This window comes from Colletes gigas, unplaced genomic scaffold (assembly GCF_013123115.1).
Source record: "Colletes gigas isolate AHSC1104 unplaced genomic scaffold, ASM1312311v1 Colletes_gigas_Sc00013, whole genome shotgun sequence".
In the NCBI taxonomy this organism is placed as follows: domain Eukaryota; kingdom Metazoa; phylum Arthropoda; class Insecta; order Hymenoptera; family Colletidae; genus Colletes; species Colletes gigas.
This window is the reverse complement of record NW_025106642.1, coordinates 4,725,442-4,753,114: the sequence shown is the minus strand read 5'-3', so window position 1 is coordinate 4,753,114 and position 27,673 is coordinate 4,725,442. Positions and strand designations below refer to the sequence as shown.

At 35.5% G+C, this 27,673-nt stretch overlaps 1 protein-coding gene across 6 annotated transcripts in view; it reads right to left on the bottom strand.

The window, feature by feature from the left end:
• The window catches only part of LOC122399499 (eukaryotic translation initiation factor 4 gamma 3), a 48,272-nt gene that overhangs the window by 19,381 nt on the left and 1,218 nt on the right, over positions 1-27,673 (bottom strand). Inside the window, exons 1-5 of one of the 6 annotated variants that reach the window (XM_043400209.1) lie at positions 25,517-26,480; positions 2,148-2,506; positions 1,082-1,333; positions 700-829; positions 427-627 (exon numbers count right to left, since the gene is read on the bottom strand). In XM_043400209.1, coding sequence (XP_043256144.1) covers positions 427-627; positions 700-829; positions 1,082-1,333; positions 2,148-2,506; positions 25,517-25,532 — 958 coding nt within the window. In that variant the 5' untranslated portion in view covers positions 25,533-26,480. Of the gene's footprint in view, positions 1-426; positions 628-699; positions 830-1,081; positions 1,334-2,147; positions 2,507-7,208; positions 9,558-25,516; positions 26,481-27,673 lie in introns of those variants that run through there. The other 5 variants (XM_043400206.1, XM_043400204.1, XM_043400205.1 and 2 more) reach the window with 5 other exon arrangements.

Genomic DNA, 27,673 nt, shown 5'->3' with positions numbered 1-27,673 from the left:
TATTGAACCTCTACGGGGAAAAATTACTTCGATGCAACCAAAAGTTCAAATTGATATTAACATCTACAGTAGTGCCCATTTAAGTGACCACGCACGGGACTTCTCATAATTTAACTGGGATAAGAAAAAAGGATAAGCGCGACCCGATGATTATCAATCTTCATATCATTAGGAAATATAATTGCAAATATTTACTCAGAATTTAGTAATTAACTGCTGTATTAGAATATTTGAAATAGAAACTGAATGCACATGTATCAGTTAATATCTTTAAAGAAGTAAATTCTTTTGAGTTTCTCTTTTTAATATACGCTATTCATATTTTGCACATACACTGGGTAATTTCTTGAGGATATGTTATCTACAGGTTAAAAGTCTAATTTCTTAAACATATGGTATACGATTATGGCATTATTCATTACTTACCAGTCTGAGAGAGAGACATAGCCATTGGGGGTAAAGGCTGAGCTTGTGTAGGTTGCTGAAGCGTACCTTGTTGTACTACTGGGGCTCCTTGGGCACCGGCCAGCGGGCCTGTAACATGTTGTGCCCCACCAGTAACAGCACTTGCACCTGGCCTATTTAAATTTAGTGGTGCATTCGCTGGTTGCCCAGCGGGCCAGAAATCTAAACAAGAAAATATAGCGGTTGATTGATTTTATATTTATTCCCTATATAGTGCGATTGCATACTACTTACAAGCATGAGAGTTTGGTGCAGATGCACTGTATCCAAACATATTTTGTGCCGTTAGAAAGGGAGAATGTTGAAACGGTGAATAACATGACTGAATTTGATGCGTTTGATGCCTCTGAGGTGGACCACCAAACTAAAAGTACAAGAAATTTGTTACACTTATGTTCATCGATTACAATAATGATGAATATAGCAATGCTTTATAAATAAATAAATGTTTGCAAATACGGCGAACAAAATTAAGAAAAATTTATTATAACATGGTTCGGTACTTTATTTTTGGTTTTAATAACAAATCTTTGTATCAGACTATATCACTTTTCTTGCGATACAAATAAAATGACTGGTGCATAACAGTAAATATATAAAATCAACAGTACTTAACTACTACCTGGATGGGTATTTGACTGTTCATGGAGTATACGGACTGCTGATGTGGTCCAGAATGAAGATTAGGGACTTGGTACATTGCTCCAGTTTGAACCGGCAAACCACCTGGATGATAAATTGCTGTTGGTTGACCTCCACCTCCACCGACTCCTGACATTCCCACTACCTGTGCACCAGTACCTCCCTGACCCCCCCTGTGAGTAATACCCCTTGGTTGTTGCGGTCGTGGACCTTGTGGGTAATAACCCTGAAATTGATAAACGTCGCATTAATAAAAAAAATTTTGTTAAGTAATACGAAACTATGATATATAGATGTCACAATACGATCTTACAAGAATGATATAAACTAACAACATTACACTCAATTCTCTTTTTACATGGTATACATGTTGACAAAAAAACGTATAGGAAGACACTTTTTATAGCAGAATATACAATTTGTTCTATAAATAAACAATCGTGTAAAAAGTAAAAAGAAAATTATTTATAAAGGGAAAGGTTTCAGTACATAATGCAAAGAAAGATTTTATAAAAAGGTAAACGTATACTTTTTTTTAACATACATATTCATTTAACTGTAATAAATATCATAAAATTCACGTTTCAAAGCAGTCCTGAATCGAATCGCCTAGGCGATTTGTCACACTCAGCCTTCCAAGGAAACATACGACGACTCTCGATGCAACGTTGAGAGGCCAGAGCATGCAAAGTACCGGCGGAAAGGACTTCGGCGTGTATGCTCGCCTACAACTTCAAGATTTAATTACTGGTGTCACCAATGTCCTACGTAACAAATATTAAATATGCATGCGTTTATAATAAACATGTTCGAAACGATCAATTTTTAAAACAATTATTAGAAAAAAAAATATATATAAAATTATTATTTTCTTCACGGGACTATATTACGAAAGTGTATGCAAAAGAAAATTGAGCGTATTCTGAACAATTGAGTTATTAAATACTTTTATAATATATCCTAACATAACAGCTGCAATTTGAACGATCGCTTAAAATGTAGAAAGTTAGTGGAATTTGTTGAAACAAGTTGATACTCACTTGGGAGGTCGGCCTCGTTTGTGTAGGCCCATATACTTGTGACAGAGGTTGTGGTTGAGGTTGTAAATGGGTCTGTTTTCCCATTTCCTGCGGCGAGGGGGTATGCACGGGGGGTGTCGTAGTGGGCGCCGGACCTTGCGGCTGTTGTGATTGTACCCCGGGTGCCGGAGTTTGAGGTGGTGCTTGCCCTCCAGCAGGACCTCCTGGCGGTATACCTGCTCCTGATTGTCCTATGGACTGTAAGCCACTAAGTGGTGGAGGCCCTCTGCCTCCAGGTACTCCTACACTACCCCCTCCCCCGCCCACCTGGCCCCCTGGTTGGGTGCCGTAATTTTGTCCAGACACATGAAACTCTGATCCTGAAATTAAAAAAAAAGAACATCGTCAGTTTTTAGTGTTGCCTTTTCGAATCACGTGATTTAATCATATACAAATAAATAGAAAATACCGACAATCGATCGTGATACAGGAGAGAGTAAAATTACGTTTGGAAAATAATACCACTTTATTCTGTACACCTGGCTCGTTCGTAACATACCATCGTTTTCATACTTGACGTGTATACATATGTATTTGCACAGTTATACTAATTTGTTTTGTTAGATCTGTATAGGATTATTATAGATGTTACAGATTAAAAATGTAACTTTGTTTTTACTATTGCGTTAAAATGGTCGTAATTATTCAAACGAATACCTATATCCTCGAGCAATAAACACTTTAGCAATTGGTAGCTTATAAATTACGAAACGCGTATCGTACTTTTACTCCCGTAATATAAAATAAATGCGGTCCGTATTTCACACTGTACCAAATATTTTTTTCTTATATACGTACACATCCAATTAAATCGTTCTCCAGTTAATCCAAATTAATCGTTTTATTATAAGGTTTTTAAATTAAATGCAATTGTATTCAAGATAAACGTAATCATCAAATGTTGCTTAATAACCAAATCATGCACTATAGGTGCTTTCCAATCAAAAATATGGGAATAAAAGTATACACTTTTTATCTTATTTGTAAGCATATTTAAATGATAAAAACAAAAATTTCTTTCCTGCATGTATAGTTCAACATGGTCAGATGTGTCGATAATTATTACTAAGTACACAATGACAATAATGCACTTATCTTTCATTATCATCGTTTATCTTTCTCATTAGACGTATTCATTTTGGTCATGTTAAAAAAAGAAGAAGAAAAAAAAATAAGAGTTCGTTGTACCGTGAGATTCGCATATGCGTGATATTTTTCTGCCGCACTGTGCTCGCCATTCTATCGTTAAACGAATTACTCGTGAAAGCAAATATGCGTGGAATTGCATGACATAGCTTGACACGTCGTCATCGTCTAAGAGATGTAGTGCAATCGGTTACATGTATTATCAAAATACACAACGTTAAGATTACCGTCTCGATACACATTTATAATAATATAACCCACTGAAAATGCAATAATTTTCATGAAACGATAAAAGTGTTTTTCGCCACATGCTACGAACTTATCACGAGAAAATACATTAAGGATACAAAGCAGATAAAGGAACAAACAAAAATATAGATACTTCGTTGCTCACCGTTAAAGATCGGTACAAAGCTGGTTATCGTTTTTCGTCACGTAAAGGCTATACCTATCTGTACAAATATATGTTTATAACTAAAGAACAATGAAGTGACAGGAACGCTCGAACACGAGCAAAGAAACCGAGAAGACAGCCTCGCGAACGGCCATCTTTGCACATGTGGGCAGGGGCCAGAGCAGTGCTGCTATCTGTAGTTCCGTAAGTGCATTGATTGCCACGAAAGGGGGGCGAGGCCGAACTCCATCGTCAGGATCGTGTTAAGTACCATGAAAACACGTAAATTATAGGTACGTTTATGGCCCTGTTAAATTCTGACATTCTATTCTATTCGGTACATTTTTGACGTAACGATAAAGTGATTTATAGAAAGCAACTACATCAAAATTTATCTTTTTGTAACTTGTTTCGAACCAGGCTGGAGCAAGCCTGATAGAATAGAGCAATGTTTCACAATCTGAATAATAATCAAAATTCTTTATATCTCAATGGTACTTTATTTGCGTCACAGTAATTTTCATCATGATAACATATCATATATGAGTTCTGTACCTAATAATAACACTCAACGATAATTTATATTCGTACTTCTATACCTGAGAGATTCAAACAATGCTATTCTTAGTTATCAATAAAACGAATATTAATAAGCGAATATTTATTTTTACGGATGTCTATGACGTGTACAAGTGCCCATTAATAAAGAGAAAAACGTGGCCTGGAAAATACAATACGTAATTTCCGGTGCCAATTCCTACCTCTCTCTAATATTTTTTTCCACTCCCTTATTTGCAAACAATAAATCTAGGTATAATATGCAAAATCATGCAAAGTGTATCTCATATATTATATTTGACTATAAATTGTCAACAAACAAACGTGGTTTGTAAATAATTTGAAGAAATTTAGTCTTAAGAGAAAAAAATTGTAGCTATGCTCGAAGAGAGTACACATGAAAGCAGAAGTGAGGTTAGAACGGTCACACACTCGCCACGTGGCGTCCAATGCAAGAACAGTGATATGCTGTAGTGATAAACGTAGAAATTCGATATTTCGAAGCTGTGATAATACCTTCGGAAGGTACAATTTTTACGGATTATTCACTTTTTGACCAGTGCTCGCAATTCGTAATTTTACCGTTAACTATATCGAATCACATTGTTATAAATAAAATAGATACGATTCATGCTAAATACTTAAAAAATGATACAATGTATTCTTAAAGTATTCAATAATTAACAAATTAACTTATAAAATAAAATGAACGGCTTTTTAACATTTAAAGTAATAATTGTTAAATAATAATCTACAAGTGCCATGAAAATTGTCACGAAAGAGAGAAATAAATATTGTTTGATCGATTGGGTAAATCGAATTAGGTTTACAGGAAACGATGAAAAAATTTATATCATTTCTTGTTAACATATTGTGGTATATCCGATAAGAAATAAAAATTAAGCGCAATGACACTTTTATTGCGAGTATTTTTCATTAGTAACTGTGTGTAAGTATACACCAAAGTAACATGATATATTCAAATTTGTAATTTTGGTATAGCCTGATAAATTGAGCAAGATATTTAAACGCATACCACTATTTAAACGATTAAGAAGTTTATGAGATACCTTGTGTAAAAATTAGTCATCGTTACTGGAATTTCTTAAAACGTTAGAACAGAGAGATGGTTGGTGTAATCACGGCGAGACGTCGTATCATACAAGAGGAAAGAATCGAACGTACCTTCGCGACTGTACAAGGTAGAAAGCATTTTATCGATTGACCTATATCGTGAATTGTCTACAATGCCGCCCAGGGGCGCTAAGGACTAACCTAAATACTAAGCTATCCAATATATCGATACTGTAATCATTCATAAATCCCCATGCATTAACCCAGACTGTATCAAAGAAACATGTTATGTCAATGCAAGGAATTTATAGTACTCGGAAATATAAAAAAAAATATGTCGAAAGAAATTAGGAAAATTGCACGAAAGGTTTATATTCGCTGTACGTAAATATATTTGTGGTTATACCAGCTGACTTAAATTAATTCCGTTGAATAAACAACGAAAGAAGAAAATCCATCGTGAAATGACAATGAGCTTGACATTACTATACGCGTAATATCGTGAACTTATTTTCGCGAAGATTATTCAGTACAGGCCGAGCTTGGCCGTGTATCTGCAAATAGCGCAAACGGTTCGACTTCTGACAGATAGGCCACCAGGTCAAATTAACTACCTCCAGTGTGCTCGAAAATAACGGGCTTCGTGTATGTACATCTCCTTTATACGCACAGGTGCTCGAAATGTATATACACATGCAGTCTCATGAATTGGCACGCAATGAAAGACTCGGCGATTAAAATAAAAAGAAAGGATATCCCGTGTAATTACGAGCTAGTAGAAACTGTATCGAAAAATTTTTAGGTTATACCGAGTCGAAGAAGTTCTGTTCGAACGCATTCATTTTTTAAAGGTGAAATAAAAAATATAAGCGACGTGTACAGGTAAAGCCAAATAAAATCTCATTTCGAGACGACGCTTCCATTGGTCACGAAAATGTATGTCCATGATGGGAGCAAACTAAAATTAAATTCTCATGTAGGTGAGAATGCATGCTAGAATACGTGACGGGAAAATATTAATTTTTTCTTGAAAACAACGTTTGCTACAATAGGATATTATGTAAAAAGGTCAAAAGTGTTTTTATAACATAGTATTCTAGAAATTTTGCACTATCAGTTACCATTAAATTGGAGTATTAAAATTTGTTAGTTTTAATGTTATATTCTGGGTTTCTTGTTACTTTTCAAGATGGTATTATACGAAATATATCAAGAATAATAATAAAAAGCTTAAAATGTAAAATGAATTTGATTAGAAGTTTTTATAAAGCTTAAAGATCTGCATTAAAGATACAAGCAACATTATCTGCCTTTTCTTGAACAGATACCGATAACGATAACCCTGTTACACGTATTCTTAATCGATCGATCGACTAACTTGTAGATAAAGAAATGAATCTTCCAGAAATCTATTAGGTCAGCTATTTGTTACACGTGAATATTTATCACCACGTGGCTTCGTTTCGCATAACCAGTTTTTTTAGCCAGCAAAAGTAACCGAAAACGTATAGTCCAGATAAAATGAGGTCAATGTTTAACCCTTTGGGTGCCGTGGGTGGCGCATATAAGCACGCAGTCGATCGGCACAGTTCATGCTACGAACGCCTATATGCGTCCGGCAGATATGATTTATTGAAAATGAGTGAGAAACTTCTTCGCACTATGCATCTAAATCTCGACACAGAGAGGAGCAATAATAATAGTTTGGTAAATTCGAAAACCGATTCGCTAAAAATGATAAAATGTTTATTTTGTAAGAAACTATCAGCTAGCAGAAAGAAATATTTCTCATAGTTAAACTTTCGTTACAATTTCCATTGTTTACTTCGCCAGTCCATACTCATACTTACTGATATTCGCAGTGACGACACGATACTGCGGTGGCGCTTGTTGATGTTGAGTTTGTTGCTGTTGTTGTTGCTGTTGTTGCTGCTGATGACTTAAATGGTTAATGTTGACGGTCAATTGATGATGGCTCAGCTGATGATTCAAGTGAGGACTAGGCGAGGGTGGTGGCTGATGGGCCGGATGCACATGGTGATTGTGACCTGGCTGCGGATTTTGAGGATGGGGGGCCGAAATGTGATGATGGTGATGTGGTCCTCCACAATGTGGAAGGAGACAGTGCATAGGACCTACACCTACGGCAACACCCACAGCGCCCTCCTTCGAGACGCCAAATCTCGAAACCATTCTTCTTGATGTAACTTTTTCTTCCTATCCAGCGTCAGTGACGCGTCTTGGCCGAAACAGTTGGCTTCAAAATTGAACGAAACCACACGTAGATAATTTCGTGGACTCCCTCTTTCAAATAACGAACATGTCAGGATTCAAATGACCGTTATTCGTGAATCCGATCATTGGTTATAATCAATGTTACGCTGCATGTAGAAGAATGTACGAACGTCGTTGCGTCAAAGTATCGAGAAAATTTTTTTATTTAATTTAACGTGTTCGTAAATGAACGTGTGATTGTAAAAGCACGCTGTTATCGTTACATGCAATACAAATTCTCATTAGTAGTATATTTTTTTCTTCTTTTCGATAAGCTTAAAAACGAACAACGGCGTCAAGTGCAAAGGGCTTATCGACATTTAACCAACACTACCTCCGTTGTCCACCGACTTCTCAATCGGCAATGTTGCACCATGATGTCATCGTCTACTCGATCGGCAAACGCAACAAAGGGTCTTTATAAACGTGGTTCGGATACCTTAATAGTCGATGAATGCCCTAAAGTTGACGGGGTCATTAGGTTTGTAAAGACACTGCCAGTTTCGTTGACTTATTTTTTTTCTCTTAATATATTCTGAAAATTTCTTCTATCGTATGTACGTATCGTAATTGAATCGTATTCTCTTCGATTATATTATATTTCTTCTTCTCCGATCAGTTACTATTTTTTCAGACTTCACTTGTTACGGTAGAGAACGCTGGAATCGGCGAAGGACATTTTTTTCAGAATAAATATCCTCGACGATTACGAGAACGTGGGTCGAATCGTTATTGTATAAAAATTCGAAAAGCAAAGAAATTTCCGTCGAATGGCATCGAAACGAAAGAAACAAAGTGTCTTGGCCAACATTAATTAGATGATCGATCGATAGTCACCGAATTTTGTTGCCTCAAACGCGTTTTATAGACGAAATGTCTGTACACACGACGACTTGAGAACAACATTTTCATAGAACACTTTTAAAAAATTGAAATTAACTCACATTGAATTCCATCATTTGAAAACACTATTCACTGTGTATTTAATTTTTGACTTGAAAATGCCGCGCCACCATATTGTTTCTATTTCGTACAAATGCACGCAATTCCTCTTAATGCATTATTCCCGCACTCAACTGTCAAAACTTGTCAGCGTGGAGATGCACAAAGGTAGGAGACACGCTGAAACGGACGACTATCGTACCTCTTGCATGCCAAAATCGATATTTAAGGCTCGACCGGCGTCGTCTCCCTCTTCGCACCGCCCACTCCTGCCACGGGAAACTTCCTGTTCATAGAGCGCATACAGGTTATGTCTGCCGTGGATGTATCGTTGAACGAAATCAACGGTACCCCGAATCCGTTTAGCTAGCTGAATTCTTCCAAATTTTCTTCCTCGCACGTTCCTCCTTCCCTATTAGAGCACTAAGGGGAAGTCTCGAGACCGATGATCGGAAGTGTTCGGTCGCATGCCGAAAAGTACCGAGCCGCGCGTTCTATGTAGTTTTGTCCGTGTCGAGATTTATGTGAACGATAAAAAGTGCTCTAGGTAAAACAGCGAAATTGTTCGCACCACAATACGTACACTGGCCAGTAAGCCTATAGAATTTCGATGACACACGCGTTAAATATCCAGAAAATACGTACGATAAATCGGTTTAAAATTAAACAGGAAATTGGAACGACGGCATCGAAACGGCATCAAGTCGTTCCTAGATTGCGTGAGATTCTTTCACCGACACCATGAGGTTGTCCTTTCGTTTCAAGGATCTGTTTTTTTCGTTATTGCACTTTAACTTCGATGCGTATTTAAAGTATGCGTTTATAGGTGTGTATTGTGTTAACCCGGATAGAGGAGAAGTAAAATAACGAAAACGTGAAGACGAGCGCATCCTTTTGCAAGGGACGCGGCGTAGACTGATGCAGGCTAGTCCTTCTCGCACGACCTACGAATCGCGACCCGTGGCCCCCTACCAGCTTCGCTTTGCAACTAAGGAGCGACAGGGTCGTGCAATGATCTCAAAAGTACCCTCCATTGTTTGGCAACTTTAAACAAATTTTCGAAAACGTAATAGTTTTATTTTTATAATAACGTTGTTTAAATTAATTCTTAGTAAAGGCACCAATTACAAATTTTATTGTCACAAAATATAATATCAAAAGTAATTTAGAAAATGATTTTATAAATTCATTCGTTATTAAATATATTTTTAATGCTTATTTATTACGCATAAAAATATATACATTCCGAAGTCATATACCATTAAAATAATTTTTTTTATCTCGCGAGTGTAAATATTTTTGGATATTTTATAAAATGTGTTAGATACTAAATAAAGAAATTAGAGATATAAAGGTTAAATATTTTAAGAACACGTAATACGACACGGCCCTGAAAAGTAGTAAAACGCCAAACCCACACCGAGTCGAAGGTACGGTCGCGTGCGCAGCCAGTCGACAGAGTGTAAAGCCCTGCGCATGCGTAATGGACGTCGACACAGCAGACCCTTCAACTCACATGAATGCAGTAGGCGCAGCCCCACGACACTTGAGGGTAAGGTAACATGCAGCCTTGTGCATGCGCGCATATAGTCTGTTTGTCTTAACTTTACCACGAGATGTCACACCCGTCATGTCACAACCATCACAGTATTTTCCTTTTTCATAAATTACCATCCCAAATTAAAGCAAATAACATAAAATAAATAAAACCAATATTAATTTATTATCAATTAATAATATTATATTGTTAATGTATAGACGCGTTTTACAGTTACTAATGTTCTTTGAATACAAGGTCTTCTAAAAAGTTCTATAATTATGCTCAAGGATCAAGTCAAAGTTACTACACCTTCACTTTGATCTCAGCATATTTCAACTAAATGATAATGGAATATTCGAACATCAACATTGGTCTAATTAATGCAATTTCCTACGATAACTTAATAAGAAATTAGACCATGTATTTGAATACTAAATACATTTAAATTTAAAGATATTAATTAATCGACAATTCATTAATACATATGTACTCTTGTCACAATTTCTTAAATTTCTTTCACCTGCAGTTAATTAAAAAGAAAATGCAATAAAACAACTATATTTATATATTATTTACAACTCAAATATTTAAATGCACGGTAATAAGCGTCTAGTCGGTACATCAAAGCGATCTTATGGTCATTAGATGGTGTACTATATTACTAGCAGCGAATGTTTCTTTATTATTGTAAAAGAAAAGATGGAGGATGTATTTCTTAACGACAATCAAGACAGCGAATAAACTGAGGAAGCAAGAAAAGCACGAGGAGTCACGAAGATGCACGAGGCGTGTGCATGCGTGGGCGAAAATGCACGAGCGTGTGGGTTACAGAAACACGAGAGGCGTGCTTGGCTTCGTTGAGACGAGGAACAAGATCCACGGGGACTCGTGTGTATAGGTTAGGTGGGTAACCCAGTTTTGCCGGTGCACCAGGCCAGACTGCAGCAACGCCGTTCAACGATCGATACCTATATGCACCCGGTACTGCCCACAGCCTAGATTCGCTTGTCTAGGATAGGTGCAAGAAGGGGACTGCGTGACCTACATCTAAGGAGGAAGAAGTGTAACGAAAATATAATTTCAACAGCCAAATTCGGGGATCATTCATTCAGTGGCAACAGTGTGTACCAATAAATGTTACATTACTACTACCGTATTACATTATAATTGCATCCAATCTGCCTGACTGCCACTGATAAAATTTATTCCTGATGTGTTTATTCGCTATGTTCAATGACGTGCAAAATTCAAGCTTCTATACAGGCATTTAAAAAGAACTAATTTTTAGAAATACGAGAAAAGTTTCGATTGTATTGAATTTTATATAGGACGTCTCATTTAAATCTGCATTTTATACGAAAGTTACTTTACTTTACGATAAGCAGTTATTGATCAGCAGAATTTTGTAACAAATGGAATCGCTTTCGAGATTCGAGGTATATCTATTTTTGTTAAATGAGATCACGGAAAATTTCTAGAATATGCGAAGACGAATTTTATAACCTGCGTCGTGTAAGGTAATCGAAGGTTATTTACAAAAATTATTTACAATTTTTAAACAGTTTCGTATGGATTATTAGTTCAGTGATTGTTCAGAAAAATATTTATCGAGGATACCGATTCATACTTGACTTTCAATGTCCCGTACACATCAAGGTCATTGAATTCATTCGCAGTAACTTTAATTCCAGACAAATGTACGATCCCATTAAAAAAAAATTGAGATACCCTTCGATGTTCGTCGTCGATGAAAGTGTCTCGTTTTGGTACGTTACAGTAAAAGTGCGATGTTTTCTTCGAAGCATAACGTTCACCGTGAAATTGTTGCCTAAACAACCACTAACAATTTCCGAGATACCAGCATCAAAAGATTAAAATTAGCGACCTTGTATAGAATTCTATTTTCTCTATCTCATATTTCAACACCGATAAGAATATATTCGTTTCTTGAAAATAATTCAACGTTCGGTAAATATCGTTGGTCATCGTTGACTCACGCAAACATTGAACGCGGAACAAAGAAAATTTTTGGACAACAAGCAAAATGCGTCGTAATTTTCAGAATAAAATAAATCTAAACAATATTAATCGAATGATTAGAAAATGATCTAATTTCATAGTTTGTAAGCTTCGGAATTCTAAATACGCAGATTTCTGTCCTTTGCGCAGCGTTGAGCGAAAGAATTAGTAACTACGCAACGTACATTTCACTCTTGCTGCGTAGTATATATATATATATACAGACAACGTGTACGTCACATATTTTTCAAGCGGGGGTTGAGGTCAGTCGAAGTTGTCGAAGGTGGGAGAGAAGAACGTCTGGCCGGGTAGACAGAAGAAAAACCGAAGATTTCGGGGATGGGGGAGAGGCGAGCAATGTGCGTTCAATTCGCACGAGACGTCTGTAGCCGGATAACAAAAGGGGGAGAAGCGGCGATGTTGGACCTTGTAACCTCGGGAAACCTTCGCTTGCCTAGGTTCAAACGTTTCGTCCCAGACGCGACACACTCTAGTTCAAAGTCCTCCGGTGAAAACATAGCTGTTACTGACTCATGCTTGCCAAAAGAATTCAACGAAACCGACCATGGCCAAAAGCTTTTCCAAAACATACGATGATTCACCAGTAATTATATACGACTACAACAACATTCAGGAACTTTTTCATTATAAATGTCCAAGCAAGTACACGTTACAAAAATATTCAATAAGAGGAATTTATATAGCCTTGCACGTACCTAGTTTTTTAAACGGACAGATATATATAATTTTCTTTTAATATTTAGTTAGTAGAAGTCAGACGTGTATTCACAACTTCGACATGTATGTGGAATTTTTTAAAACAGTATGGATAAGACTTATACCACTGTGATTCACAACCCACCAAATGTTGCAGACAAGATACATGCATCATGGTATCAGTTTCTACTTTCGATATATTGCGTTCACCAAAAACGTGCATAGCGTTATACAGGGTGTGTAAATTAAGTAATGAGACTTGCAGGGACGATAGATGAACGTGTTCTTTCAAAAGTCACGCTGATTTGATTTTTCGATAGTCATGGAATCGTCCACGGTTTGTGCCTCAAGGCCAAACGGTCAATCAACACTTTTACCGAGTGGTTCTAGAAAAAGTTCGAAAAAGGGTGACGCGTGTGAGGCCAAACATCAAGAGCAACTGGGTGTTGCATCACGGCAATGCGCCTTGTCACACAGCGATTTCAGTAAATGAGTTTTTGGCCAGTAAAAACATTCCTGCGGCTCCTCAGCCTCCTTACTCGCCTGACTCGAGTCCTTGTGATTTTTGGACGTCATTTTGGGACACTCGAAAACATTTAAACGACTCTAACCGACCAGCTAAAGGCTATATCAGTATCCAAGTTCCACTGCTATGAGGATTGGGAGAATCGTCTCAAAGAAGTTATTTCGAGGGAGACAATATCGAATTGTAATTCTATTCGAACGAAAAAATGAAAAAAAATCAGTCTTAGCGCTTAATTTACGCGGCTCGTAGATTTGACAGGATTATAACAGTGGCAAAGAATGAGAAGAAAGTAGGCAGAGAGGATGCACACACCACGGACCATAGAAGTCGGTTTCCAGGGGTCTTTGAGCCACCGAGCCGTTGACCTTGGAAAGGTAGCATGGATATCTCGGTGGTGTGAGAGCGTAGTACTCTCCTCTCTACGTGGGCGTTCGGTAGGAGGTTACAAGCCTGCGAGAGGAAAAAGGCCGGTCGCAACGTAGGGGAAAGCAGTAACATGAGGCAACGAATGTCTGGATGGAGACAGAGAGTCTCCGTGAAGGGAAGGGTCGATATTTACCGGCCTTCCCCTTCTACCAGCCGGGCAACGACCTACCACCCCTGCATGCCCACGAACTACGCTCTTCTACCCTCTATCGCTTTCTCTCTTATATTCAATCTACACCCTCCACATCCCTGACACCTTCTAGCTATCTCTTTCCCTCGCGCAACCCTTGGCGTCGCTGCGTTACACGTTACTGCGCCCTAACCCTGAAATGATCCAACTCCGTGTCCCTCGAGACATCCAACTACCCAAGAAAGACACCGTGGTCAAGAGCGGAGACCCGACCGCGGCACACAAAATACATACGTATGAACACGGTATGGAAAATCTATCTACGAGGCTCGTTCAATAAGTCCTTAGGAAAAGATAGAGAAACAAATTATTTTAAGTAGACTTTTTTTGGTATTTTTCAATAGAATCTCCTTTTAACTCTGTACTCTTTTCCAAGCGTTTCTCCGACTTTGTTAAGCCATCTAAAAGGTAAGATTTTGGAAGGTCCTCGAAATAGGTATCTATTTGGGTGGTGACCTCCTCGTACGAGGTGAACCGTTGTCCGCCCAGCCACTTTTTTAAGTTTGGAAATTTAAAAAGTCACTGGGGGACCAAATCCGGCGAATACGGTTGGATATTGCAATAATTCGAACTTTAATTCCATGATTTTGGCCATCGAGAGATGCAAGAGGAAGTTTCTTGCTTCGATCGACAATAAAAATGAAACCATGTGGCGGATATAACTGAGACTTTGACAGCTGTTTAGTGAGTCACGATGCATACTAAAAACAAACCATTTTCGATGCTACGAGCGCCCAGGTCTTGGATTTTCTAAGGACTTATCGAACGACCCTCGTATTTAATCCCTTGTTGGACAATGACGAGTCTGATTAGTCGTAAGTTCGTAATCGAGTCTAATACATTAAAATCAAGACATTTTAATATTCACGAGGCATTCGTAAAACAAATCTGTTCATTTTCGAGAAATAAATTATTTCACTATTCGATACGTTTAATTTTTACTCTGCAAGTGTTCATTTATTCTAAAACAGTTTTCCGATAGTTTTTCACGTACTAATGCAAGTTAATAAGAGTTCCAATGAAAAATACAGTTAAATTATGTTTTTTTAACGATTTACACTGCTCGAGATAATTGTACCTGCATGTACATGATAAGACGTCGGCCGGTTATGTGGAGTTCCGTTTATTCTGAAACAGTTCTCGAATAGTTTTGCACGTATTAATGCATTTTAACAAGAATTCTAGAGATAAATACTGTCTAATTAATTTTTAAACGATTTACGCTGCTCAAAGTAATCGTACCTGCACGTACGAGGGGAGACGTTGATTGATTATATAGAATTCCGTTTATTTTAAAACTGTTTTTTTTTTTATCCTTGCGATTTTAAAATTGCATCTATAAAACTACATAGCGATTTAAAATTGCTTATAGTCTTTTAAAAAGAACCCTAACAACTAAAAAAATGTTTAAATTATACGTAATTATAGTTAACACTAAAATTATTGTAATATCAATTACTGTTTTTGTTGTATCAAGTCAAACTCTTTCAATTTCTGAATAAAATTGAAACTTTTTTCGATCGCCATTTTGCAATATAAAAAAATACGCGTTTTAGAGGAACACCCCTTTAGGTAATAGTTTAATTATAACCTATACTTTTTTCACACAGAATCGCAAACTTTGCATTTTTCCAGAGTCCGAAATGATAGTCTTTTAAAGATATTTTTAACCTAACGAAGGATAACAAATGTACATATGGAAAGAAAAGTATGCGTGTATGAATTGGCCAACTATTAAAAATTATAACGGAGCAACGTATAACACGAGGCGGTACACTGCCACCTGCACGTAAACAGTTAAACGAATTTCATGAAATCAGTCGGTAAAAGAATCTACAACACAAAATGATTCACAAGAAAATTGTAAACTTATAATTGCAAGTATAATAGCAATGCAAGCTACATTTTTTATTAATAATGTTTGAATAATTTGAATGTCGAGTTCAACTGTTTAAGAATGTATCGATTAATCAACTTGCTATTGTTATACACTTCATGAAGACATATTTATCGTGTTTGTGCTTCCTTTGCACGAGTAAATAAGACTTCTGATTCTTTGTAATTAATTTTCCACGAGTACTCACCCAATATTTAATTAAGAATTGCAGTTACAAGTACGTTTCATTTTTTATGATTAACATTGAAAATGAAATTGAAACCATAACTTGTAAGATAATAAAGTATGAAATTATCATTGCTACCTACTGTTAATGTCACATACGAGCACGCACGCATTCAATATCACAACTTCTCCGATCAGGATTGTAGTAAGTATGCCCTAATGCACAGTTATGCAGAATGACGCTGCTGAAGCGGAAGTAACAGTTTTACTGACTGACCTAAAAACATTTGCTTCTCGTTCTCTCTTTTTTTCTTTTTTTTTATCTGACAATGACAAAAAACAGAAGTGTCGTAAACGACAGTATCTGCATGGAGAAAGATTTTATCATTTGTGTAGTTGTACAGTGATAGTTCACCCAGTCAATAGATAGTAACATATATTAATTTAAGAGTTTGATAATTTACTTGTAATAATAACATATACGTAATGATAGCTCTTGAATAAAAGTATTTTAATTCAAACTTAAATGTTGAGGCTTCGTTAAAAAATTAATAAAAAAATTTAATTAAAATATTTCAAATCATTCTGAAAAAATTATTTTTAGTTCCGGGGGTCAATTACAAGCATTTTTGGTGAATAGATATAGCCTCGAAATCCTAAGCATTTTCGAGAAAAAAATTCGAGAAGGTGTGAAATTTTTCGGCAAAATTGAAAAATTTCAGATCGTTCTGGAAAAATTATTTTTAGTTCCGGGGGTCAATTACAAGCATTTTTGATGAATAGACATACCCCCGAAATCCAACGCACTTTCGAGAAAAAAATTCGAGAAGGTGTGAAATTTTTCGGCAAAATTGAAAAATTTCAGATCGTTCTGGAAAAATTATTTTTAGTTCCAGGGGTCAATTACAAGCATTTTTGGTGAATAGACATATCTTCGAAATCCTACGCACTTTCGAGAAAAAAAATCGAGAATGTGTGAAATTTTTCGGCAAAATTGAAAAATTTCAGATCGTTCTGGAAAAATTATTTTTAGTTCCGGGGGTAAATTACAAGCATTTTTGGTGAACAGATATAGCCTCGAAATTCTAAGCACTTTCGAGAAAAAAATTAATTACTGAAAATATACTGTGTGGCCGGAAATGTTTCTACAACTTTTTAACGAAACCTCAATCAACAAATTAGTATCCTTGATTTTCGTCTTATTTTGGCCTCTAGAATCTCCCATTAAAATTTATCCCACGTGGTGGCCGAACACCCTGAATAACACAACTTGGAAAAGTCTCGATCGATGGTAAAAATAATCCCATCTTTTTGGAAGAGTTTAAAAACCATTTGGATCTTGCAAAACAATTTTCATAATTTCTGCATCATTAGAAATTGCGTAAAACGAACCAAGCATATCAACAACAGAGCCGTTCATTGCGCAAACCGTGAATGCTTTACACAATGGTACTTCTGTTGACCCGTATATGTATATGTATTTATATTTTTTATCAAAAATCAATGCTGATCGATCTGATATTTAATTTTCTATTATGTATTTTCGCTAAAGTGCCGCGAATTCAAAATAAAAAGGTGGTATATTTTTTTCAAAACGTTTAAGGGTATACTACTATATTCTAACAGATTTCAGACTTTATTATTATATTACTTTTCACCGAATAATGACCTAATAAAAACTTTGAAACAGATTCCCTCGAAATAGCATTTTGGCTTGCATGCCATTATTTTATTCAATACCTTGATTACTAGTGCGAAATTTAAATATGAAAATAACAATAGCTTTTATGATACTCGAACTTCGGGAATTACTTTATTACCGACAGGGCAATAAACCAAACGAAAGGACGTTTGGCGACTAGATTTGTCGGAACTCGTCCGTTGCTTTTGTATCGCAATAGAAACCGTTAGGTCTCTTCGTGCCAGGTTCAATTGCGGTACAACAATGCTTTTGAAGAAATATAGAAAATGTCCTTTTCCGCCTGCACACGTACGCCCAAGTTTACGCACGCTGAGTCGTCAACCAATATAACTCTAGCAACTAGTTGATAAATAAAGAACGAGCTTGTCCGTAGAGTTTTCGCGCGTCGATACAAGTGAATTCTTGAGGTGAGTAATTGGACAGCTGAAGACTGTGTTGACTCACTTTAAGATACATTAGTGTCGGGTATAAGGCGGTAATAAAAGCAAAGATTTGATAGGTGCGTCAGGAGCGTGCACCGATATCTAATCGCAATTTGAAGGAGAAAGCTCTTCTGCTAAATGAAAGGATCGCGGACTAATCATTTTCCAAGTAAGCTAACTAATAGAAAAACAAGCAGACGATCTCGTATCTGGGGGAAAAAACTGAGATTTTACGAAGCGAGTTATCTATAAAATATTTTTTAAATCCCCGCTATATTGCTATTGTTTCGATAAATATGGGCGTAACCTCGGCAATAAAAGCAGCACAAGCGAAAAAGAAAAAAGAACGAAAAAAGTTCAGGCAAATATTATGAACATATCTAACCGTGTTTCTGAGTTACGATCGTTTTTAATATAGTTACAAGTAACTCTCGTTCCATTCTGATATTTATAATCGGCGGTCTGTAATTCACGCAGAAATGTCTGACAACTGCGTGAATATGTATGAACGATTAATACAATCCGTAAACGATAGTAACTTGGAAACAAAGTTGAACGGGATAAATATTTTACAAACTCTCGGTGTTTTCACTTTTCGTGTGCTAAATTTCATTTAGCAAAACTTAAATTTTTATTAAATTAGAAGTATTTTCGATGAACTATTTTATATTTAATCTAAATAATTGTTACTATTTAATAATAAACTTGATCAAAACGGTAAATGATTAAAAAATAAATCCTTTAATAATTAGAAATTAATATACGTATGTATATGTACTGCCTGAAGTAAAAAATTATTCAACCATGCGTAAAAGTGCACTTTCTACCAGGAACTGCTCAGAAGCTGGTTTACCAACCAATACGATATGCCCGTGTTAAATGTCAAAATGTTAAAGTACCATAAATTTTCCATCAACGCGTTAAGTAACATGAAATAGAGTCTCGTTATTTTAATGCCATTATACACTATATAAATTAGCATTTTTCGAGAACGCTATTTCGAGAGTAATGGCGGCAAAAGAAGAAACTAAACCAGTAAAATTAATATAAAAAGAAAATATTAATACTGTGCATGGAATAGACAATGAATATTTTAAAAATATTGATATCGATTAACCAATTCTTTTGGGGCAATTATTAGGAGAAAAAGGAGGGTCCCTTTAGATTTTTTTAAATAGAATTTGGTATTAATAGTTTTTTTTTGTTATTTGAACAGCTTTTATTGATCTGAATAATATTTACTTGAACCATTTATTTTTATAGTTACACAAGTTTATTTTTGATATCTTGAATCTGTAGACGATAATTACTGACCCTTTATTAAATTGCAAGTCGTTGGATTTAGCTTAAACAATGAGATCAAATATTAATATACAAAATACAAGATTTAAAAAAAAAAATAATCTCCATTTTTGATTGACTTTTCCATTAAAGATGATAATATTAATATTATACACCCTCAGTAAAATCATGTAACACCATAGGAAAGATGGTTTTATAATAATGAAAGTAGTTCAAATATTGCACGTGTTGAAATCGGACGAGACACTCGGTATAGTATGTCTCTTTATGAAGACAGTAGATCACGAAAGTATTCGAACGTTTGCAGTCTAGAAGTGTATTAAACGATATATACCGTGTGTTCTGCAACTGAGTGGTAAACGACACAGATACATACATCGTTCTGCCATGAAGAGCCACGAACGTGTTTGCGCTCGTGATGCGCAATCTGGATGCGCGCGCACTTATTTTGTACAAAGATGGCCAGAATTTGATTTGAATAATAAATAATGAATACTAACTCTATAGCGATATATTAGCAACGTTTATTCGATTAATTCGATTTTTAATACCCAAATAACACGTTAAAAGCACTTTATTTTATATTTGTTGTTTGAAACGTTTGTCTACGTAAAAATTTTGACCATTTCACACGAGTTATAAGAGTATTTTATTCAAATTCGATATAATAGACATTGCTGTAGACGTTCATTACGTTTCTATGTAATATGTAACAAAAAAATAATAATTTATATGTAGGAATAATATTTTCTTATGAAAAACGACACGTATAATGATTTGGTATTAAAAAAAAATGATACTATGCGGTGCATTTGTTTCTGTGGAATGTTGTCGTTGGTATACCGCTCGTTGCGGAACACCCTGTATATCGTGAACCGTAAAACACATAAAAATTAAGGCCGACGACTGCGAAACAATTTCCACGAGAGATTTGCAATTAGTAAATTCGAAAGAAGAGCAGTAATTAAGTCGATAGAAAGAGGAGACAATAGTTTCGTAAGTCGAGCAGTATGTACAACGTGACCGTAAAAACACGGTCGCGTTCAGGGAACGAGCAGATCGGTAAGAAGCAAACGAAGTACGGTTAGTTTCTCCCCGGATGTCTGATGGCCTCTTTCTTGTACAAGCGACCTTGCCAGGAATGCACATTTTCCGCCGGTTCTCCGTTTACTTTAGCTTCGATTCGAATCGATGCACAGACGTCTGCCACCTTTCACCCATCGCCTCTTAATCACGTGACCAAAACTGTTATCGTTCAACATCGTCATCGTCGTTGCTGTAGCTCGAATTACCACGGAAACCGCTTGGCTTCGAGACGATATTCTCATTCGAAACGTCGTTTTTTCCATCGATCGTTACGATTTAATATAAAAATAATTATAAAATTTCATACATTATACATTTATGTTACAAGAAAGAACACGCAAATTATCTAGGCGCGTTTATATAATCCTGTGTGAAAAACACGTGTCTCTATAGTTAGATTAAGATCTATTATGCTCATCCTACATGAAAGTGAATTTTAATCTATGCAAAAGTAGCTATATATATATATGAAATTTAGCTATAGCACCGTATGACTTCCCTAATAAAAACATTCAAGGTGAAAAATTTCATTTTTGCAAACTGTAGTAAAAAGTGTACAAAATTTCAGATCGATATCTTTATTAGTTTCTGAATAAAACTATTTTTTTCATCGAAAAGGCATCTCAAAAAATTGTTAAACGCAACAGCTGTAAGGACAGTAAATATTGAACAGCAATAGCGAAATGGATTTACACTGTTCGTTCATAAATTATGAGAACACTTGGCTGAAACGTTGGTAATCTTTGGACTACTATAACTTCAAGAAAAAAAGTCGTCCAATAATCTTCCGGGTGTCATTTTAAAGGTTGAACCTTCTACTTTCACATTCCTAGGTTGAATTTCCTTGAAGCTTCTTTTCCACTGTGAAACGAGTAAGAAAGTGAAGATGGTTTTACTCTAAAAAATGTTCCAACTTCAAATCGCCCTTAAAAATGTACAAAATTTTTTACCCATCTAAAACTATCATGGATTTGATGATTGATGTCTCTTTGCAACTTCTTCAAAAGTTGATTTACAATTTTTCTTTTACAACTTAACAAATTATCCAATCTTAACACAACACGTTTTCACTTTGCTCATCGATACTATAAATTGCAAAAATGAAATTTTTTCTCGAATTATTTTTAGAAAAGAAGACAAGCGGAGCTGTGATTGAATTTTAATTTATTTGTTACTTTTATTAAATTTAATTCAATTGACAAATTGAAGAATATTTGAACGTAACTTTGATTCGAAACCAGCAAGATTAACGCTTAACACCCACTGTGCTTACGTTAGGCAACCACTTATCTAAACTATTACTCGCAAAATAGAAAGAGAAAGGAGATTTGCGGTGGTGTTTCGACGCAACCAAATAACTAGGTAGCGTATCGAAGAATGCTACGAGGTATAGTTTCTACTAAACACGACGACCAACAGCTGTATAAAATTTCTATGTTACAAGCGCGTAAACAAAAAAATATTTCAATACCGATTACGAAGAAAATAACGATTTTCGAAACAATGATAAGCTAAATCCATGAAGCTTTAAAAGTAGTTGAATTGAAATTTGTTGATAACATTTCGATATTTTAGAAAACAATCAAAAACAAATATGGGGATTGAAAAAATGATTTCCAACGTGCCAACACGCTTACAATATGTTGCAAACAAAATTTATAATTAAAATCTTTATTAATTGTCCAAATCTATTTTGATAATATTTTAAAAATATGTTATCTGTGGTCCGGACTTCCAGAAATTATAAAAAGTCGAAGATCGTTCCTTTCGAAATATCTAAATATATGTAACTTTTTGACTAACCATAAATTTTCAAAGTTTGAATTTCCGTCATACTAATACGGAATTTGAATTGTACAATGCTCAGAGGACCCATAAGACGAACCAATGATCAGATATCTACCCAAGATTTTATCTAGAGCTGAGTTTCCAGGTTGAATTGCTGAATCAGCGTGTGTCCACGTTGCAAAACTCATATGTCCCGATACGTTAAGAGCTTCGTATTCTTTCTATGTAACGAAGTTCGTATACAATGGTACATTAAACGATAAAAATACTAACAAAATATTTAGTTTAATTAAAAAAAAAGTTAAAGATAGAATTCAACATTTCTGCAAGTAATAATTTTAAAAACAATTCAAACTACAATTTGTTTGCGTTTCCAGCGGGTTAAGAAATAATTGCTTGTACGAGGTAATTTTATAACGCGTTGATATTTCGAGTCGCACGCTTTCGACTTCCGTTCCAACTAATTGCAACGTAACCGGACATCTAATTCGCAAAGGGTTAATCCCTAACGGTGAAAAGTCATTCCTCAATATTTCAAACCCACGACAAAAGAATACATTGAAACAATATCGTTATCTTTTGTTGTATTCATAGACTTAAATCATCGAAAAACATAAGACTAAAGTTTCAAAAATGATGTGTATATAATTGTTATCTCTGAGATCACGTTTCACAATTGCAATTATACGCCTCACAAACACGCGATTTTTACGATGGAACTTTACAAAATGATAACCAATATAGTACAACATACAGTGGGCAACAAAAGTAAGTAAACAATTAAATTTCGAATGAACTGATAATATTTATAAAACGAAAGTTTCATTTTACACAAAATAATATATAATTTATTAAATTTAATTTTGTAATAACCACGATGGTGACTATATTTCAATCTTATCATCTATTTATCCATTCATAATAGTTTTTATGTTTTGCTTATTTAAATTAAGTACTATTCTGCAGTAATGTAACCTTACTTTTGTAACCTTTGCAAATTGTCAATAGAAATAAACGACACCGAATCACACTCAATATATTGATAAATGTTGCAAGCTATCAGGTTGTATCGATGCTGTATGTCTTATTTCGATCGTAGACGAGGTTGAATGTAAAAAAATGTGAAAAATTTTACCCTCACCCGTAATGACGTTTACGTACTTTTGTCACCTACTGTACACTTTTGTGACGAATGTACAAGAATTAATTACTGGCGCATCTCGGCATCGAGCTCGGCTTTATTGGTTGTCCTGTGCATTATGCAATTCTGTCCGCGATGGCCTTTACGATGAACAGACATTACTCAACGAGACGAGACAGAGGACCTTGACAAACTCGGTAAAATCTTAACCTAATAGCTAACAATTTCTTTCATTGCATACCACATTGTAGTAAAATGTGAAACCATAAATTACATTCGCGAACAACCAAAATTCCCTAAAACTGCAATACTATATGAATAAACGACACCCGGAAGTACCAACCGATGTTCTAGCCGATAATTTCTTTTTTTTAATTTTTAAAACGGGCATACACCATCAATTTTACCACTGGCGACCATCAAAATATGTAATTGACACAAATGAAACTGAACTTTAACTTTTATTTTTCATTTCGGAATACGTGTGAATCCTGTTTGAAAATAACAATAATTACGGTGACGTTTCCGAAAGAGGACGACACTTCTGTTTTATTCCATGCGTTACGGACAAAAATTAAGTCCGTCTCTAAAGATCATCCAATATGTAACACCTTATATTCGGTTTCTATAAACAAAAGAGACAAATCACAACTCTGCTACGAGCTTACGCCACGTGCTGCCATGAACGCATACGTATAGGCAGAATCCGAATCGGAAAAACTCTGTAACTAAGGCCGACTGCATATAATTGGCAAAGAAAAAAGTTGTTTAAAATGACGTCTTTTACAACGTATTTCAAAATCATTAAAATCGGTGAGGAACCATTCATTCGGAAACTTCGCCATAATTACTTACATACATTAGTGTCGACCTCATTGAGTTGAATAGTTTTCAAGTATATTAAAACTGAGATTTCATGAGCCTTTAAGAGCAAAAAATAGATAATGGTAAGAGTAACTATTGTACAATAATTGTTGATTTTAAATGATACGGTAGGATCAATGATAAACATTAATAATGCATCAATACATTTTAATAAATACAAATTCCCAACTGTACCTACCCTGGTGCGAGAAATTGTAAATTAAATTTCAAAGTTCAAATTTTCACATCTGTAAATAAATATAAAGAAAATAATAGAATCTACCATTTGTTCAGAATCGATTCTTTAACACGTTCGTTACCACGCGTCACACATCTACGACGCGCCAATTGTCGTGGGAAACCAACGTCACATATATGTGACAACGATGATCGCCTACTTTATATTCGTATAAACAACTAAAGAAAGAACTGTAGATCAGTGTCACAATATGTCTGATAATACATTCAGAATATTCAGTTGGTCTAGTTAATACATTTTATATTTGCATGTAATTAAAAGTATGCGCTACATTAAGTAAAATTATTACAAATGTAACGTAGTTTATGGCAGATGATTTTTCGATCGAACGGCGGTAGCAAACTTATTAAGTATGAAAATGTAAAAAATGGTTATACATTGAACTACGTATCACTTTTAAATACCGTCAAAATTCGACATACGTTCACACGTGTACACTGTGTGCCTTTACGGTTGCTATTGTCCGTTTGAAAAATATAGAATAGGTACGCGAGTCATACCCCCTGTGACACATCAACTGGTACGCCAGTCCTCACCTGGCAAATGATTAGAGACTCACGCGACATCTCCTGAAATCCAATGCAAGTATCTCTTCGGGCAATGTTTACTTCACATTCAGATTTATTTGTCGCGAGAATCGTACATTTCTTTTGCTCCTTATGACAAATGAAAAATATACACTAACGAAACACATATCGATTAAAAATATCACTTAAAGAGCGTTTAAACGAATCAACCTGTTTTCAACAAACGAACGTCGTGAATACCGACAGTCGAGCGTAATACTGTCTCCAAGAAAAGCATCGGCCTCCGCACGTTAAACATACAATCAAACATGAAAACATTCGATCGCTCGGAACAGACGATTGCCGCGAACAAAACGTGACATTCAACTTACCTACCACCGTGGACATTTTCGTCTTGCGTGCTGTTCTACGTCTGGTCCAAGTTTTCTTTCGACCGTTATGTTAGTGATGGTAAGAAACCGTGACGATTGAGTGCATGTTTAGCGGTGTGATTGCCCACTGGCGATCCTATCCAATCTTGTTCTCAACATACGAAGGTAACAACACCAAGTCTCGGAAGTATCACCGTAGAGAGAATAGTACGCCTGTGTGGCGCGAATACTTTGAAAAAAACAAGGACAGCTATTCGAATGAATGGACACTCCTCGTGCTTCGCAAACGAAAAGACCGCTCGTCGAAATTATATAACCTCCGTGGCAGCAAAGACGATATGATACTGGCAAGACGATGTTTTCGCACTAGTTACTAACCACGCGGCCCGGCAATACCACTGCTACTACTGTTACTATCGTTAACCCACTCGTGTGGTAAATCGCCTCCTTTTTAAAAGGCTGTCTCGGCTGTCAAGTATCAGCGATTATTTTTACACATTCTATTCTTAAATACGATATTCACATTACGCGATAAATAACGTTAAACACATTTTAATATTTAGGCGCACACACTTAACACGCATTCTGACAACCATATGCTCTTTGCAAAGATAATCTCGTAGCGTGGTACACAGATAGCACAATTTGTTTACCGACGGAATATTAACACGCACGATGTAAAATTAGAAAACTTTTCGTCGGGATTCAAATTAATTTTGTTGAAATGTTTTTTTAAGCAAAAATATGAGAGGGACCTCTCGTCGTGATACTTCGAAGCACAAGATTACGAGGCAGCCTTGAAAAACACCAAACTCGTGGAAATTACGATAATACTTTTAATGATACTATGCACAATTCAGTCGTGTTTCCGTGAACCTTTGTATACTCGTAATAAAAATTATAGTTTATTATTTTTACTATTAGTCAAATGAGAAAGAAAAAAAGAGAGCGAGAAATGTGTGTACCGTGTGGCTTGATTGCCACATGTACACAGACTACGCGCAACATACAGCCGAACCCGATGCTCGGACGTTTTCGTAAGTCTTCGGCAAGTTAGCTATGTCGACTCGTTTCATCCTATTCTCCTTCTCTCTTCCTTTCTTGGGTTCTTTCCCTATTTTCTCCTCGAACACTTCTTCGTACATCCTTTCACACGACCCATATATAACTATTATTCTTATTCCTGCTTCAATTCGCTCATTAAACGATCCTTAATTTAGTACAAGGAAACTGTTTCATAAGATTCAACAGATTGCTTCCCCACCCATTCTTGTTCGCCTTTATTTATATATGTATCATGCATATTTTCTCCACTGGTTTCACGACGTGAAATTACGACTTCGATTCATAGAAAATTTATCAATGTACAAGTGTAAACAAACAAAAAATAAATAAACTTAGAAAGCACAGATCTAAAAAAAAATATGACTGACACAGGAAGTCTACCGATTACATTGACGTGTTTTAATAACAATGTCACGTGTTTTCAATGAGGTCATCTCAAGATCGACTTACACTTTAAATTATCAACACTGAGTAAAATACATAGAAAGCAAAAGTAATTTCTGTCAGGTGTTGTCGTAAAACTGTTAACCGACTATTTAACTTATCCTATTTGCAATTTGTTAAACTAAATGTTCTCGATACTGTATTCACAAGCATATATTTATAAACAAAATATTACGACGATATGAAATACCATCACGCATTTTATGTAATGTTCTCTGTCTTCTAATTAATTAAGGAAAAAAGGTATGTTCAACAGTAATATAATAATTTGATAAGCAATTAACTACGCGAAATGTAAAACAAGAAAAATTGGGAACCACATGAATTCGATATATCGGACAGTAGTAGAACTCGCATAATTACAATGTTCCTTCCATGGCTTCCATAATTCCATTAAGTTAGTTTTCTTGTGCGCGTTTAGCGGTCGATTGTATCGATATGTAATAACATAAAGCAACTTTACACATTAAGGAAAATGCATGAACACGAAAGGTAAATAAATTATTTAACATTAAAAATATAATGTCATGAAAAAAAAATCAAATATTACGTTGATATTGTAAATTTTGAGATTATACCATAAATTGCACAATATTGCTTCGATCAAATTATTTAAATAAAAAAGTTTGAAAACATATTGCTATACCA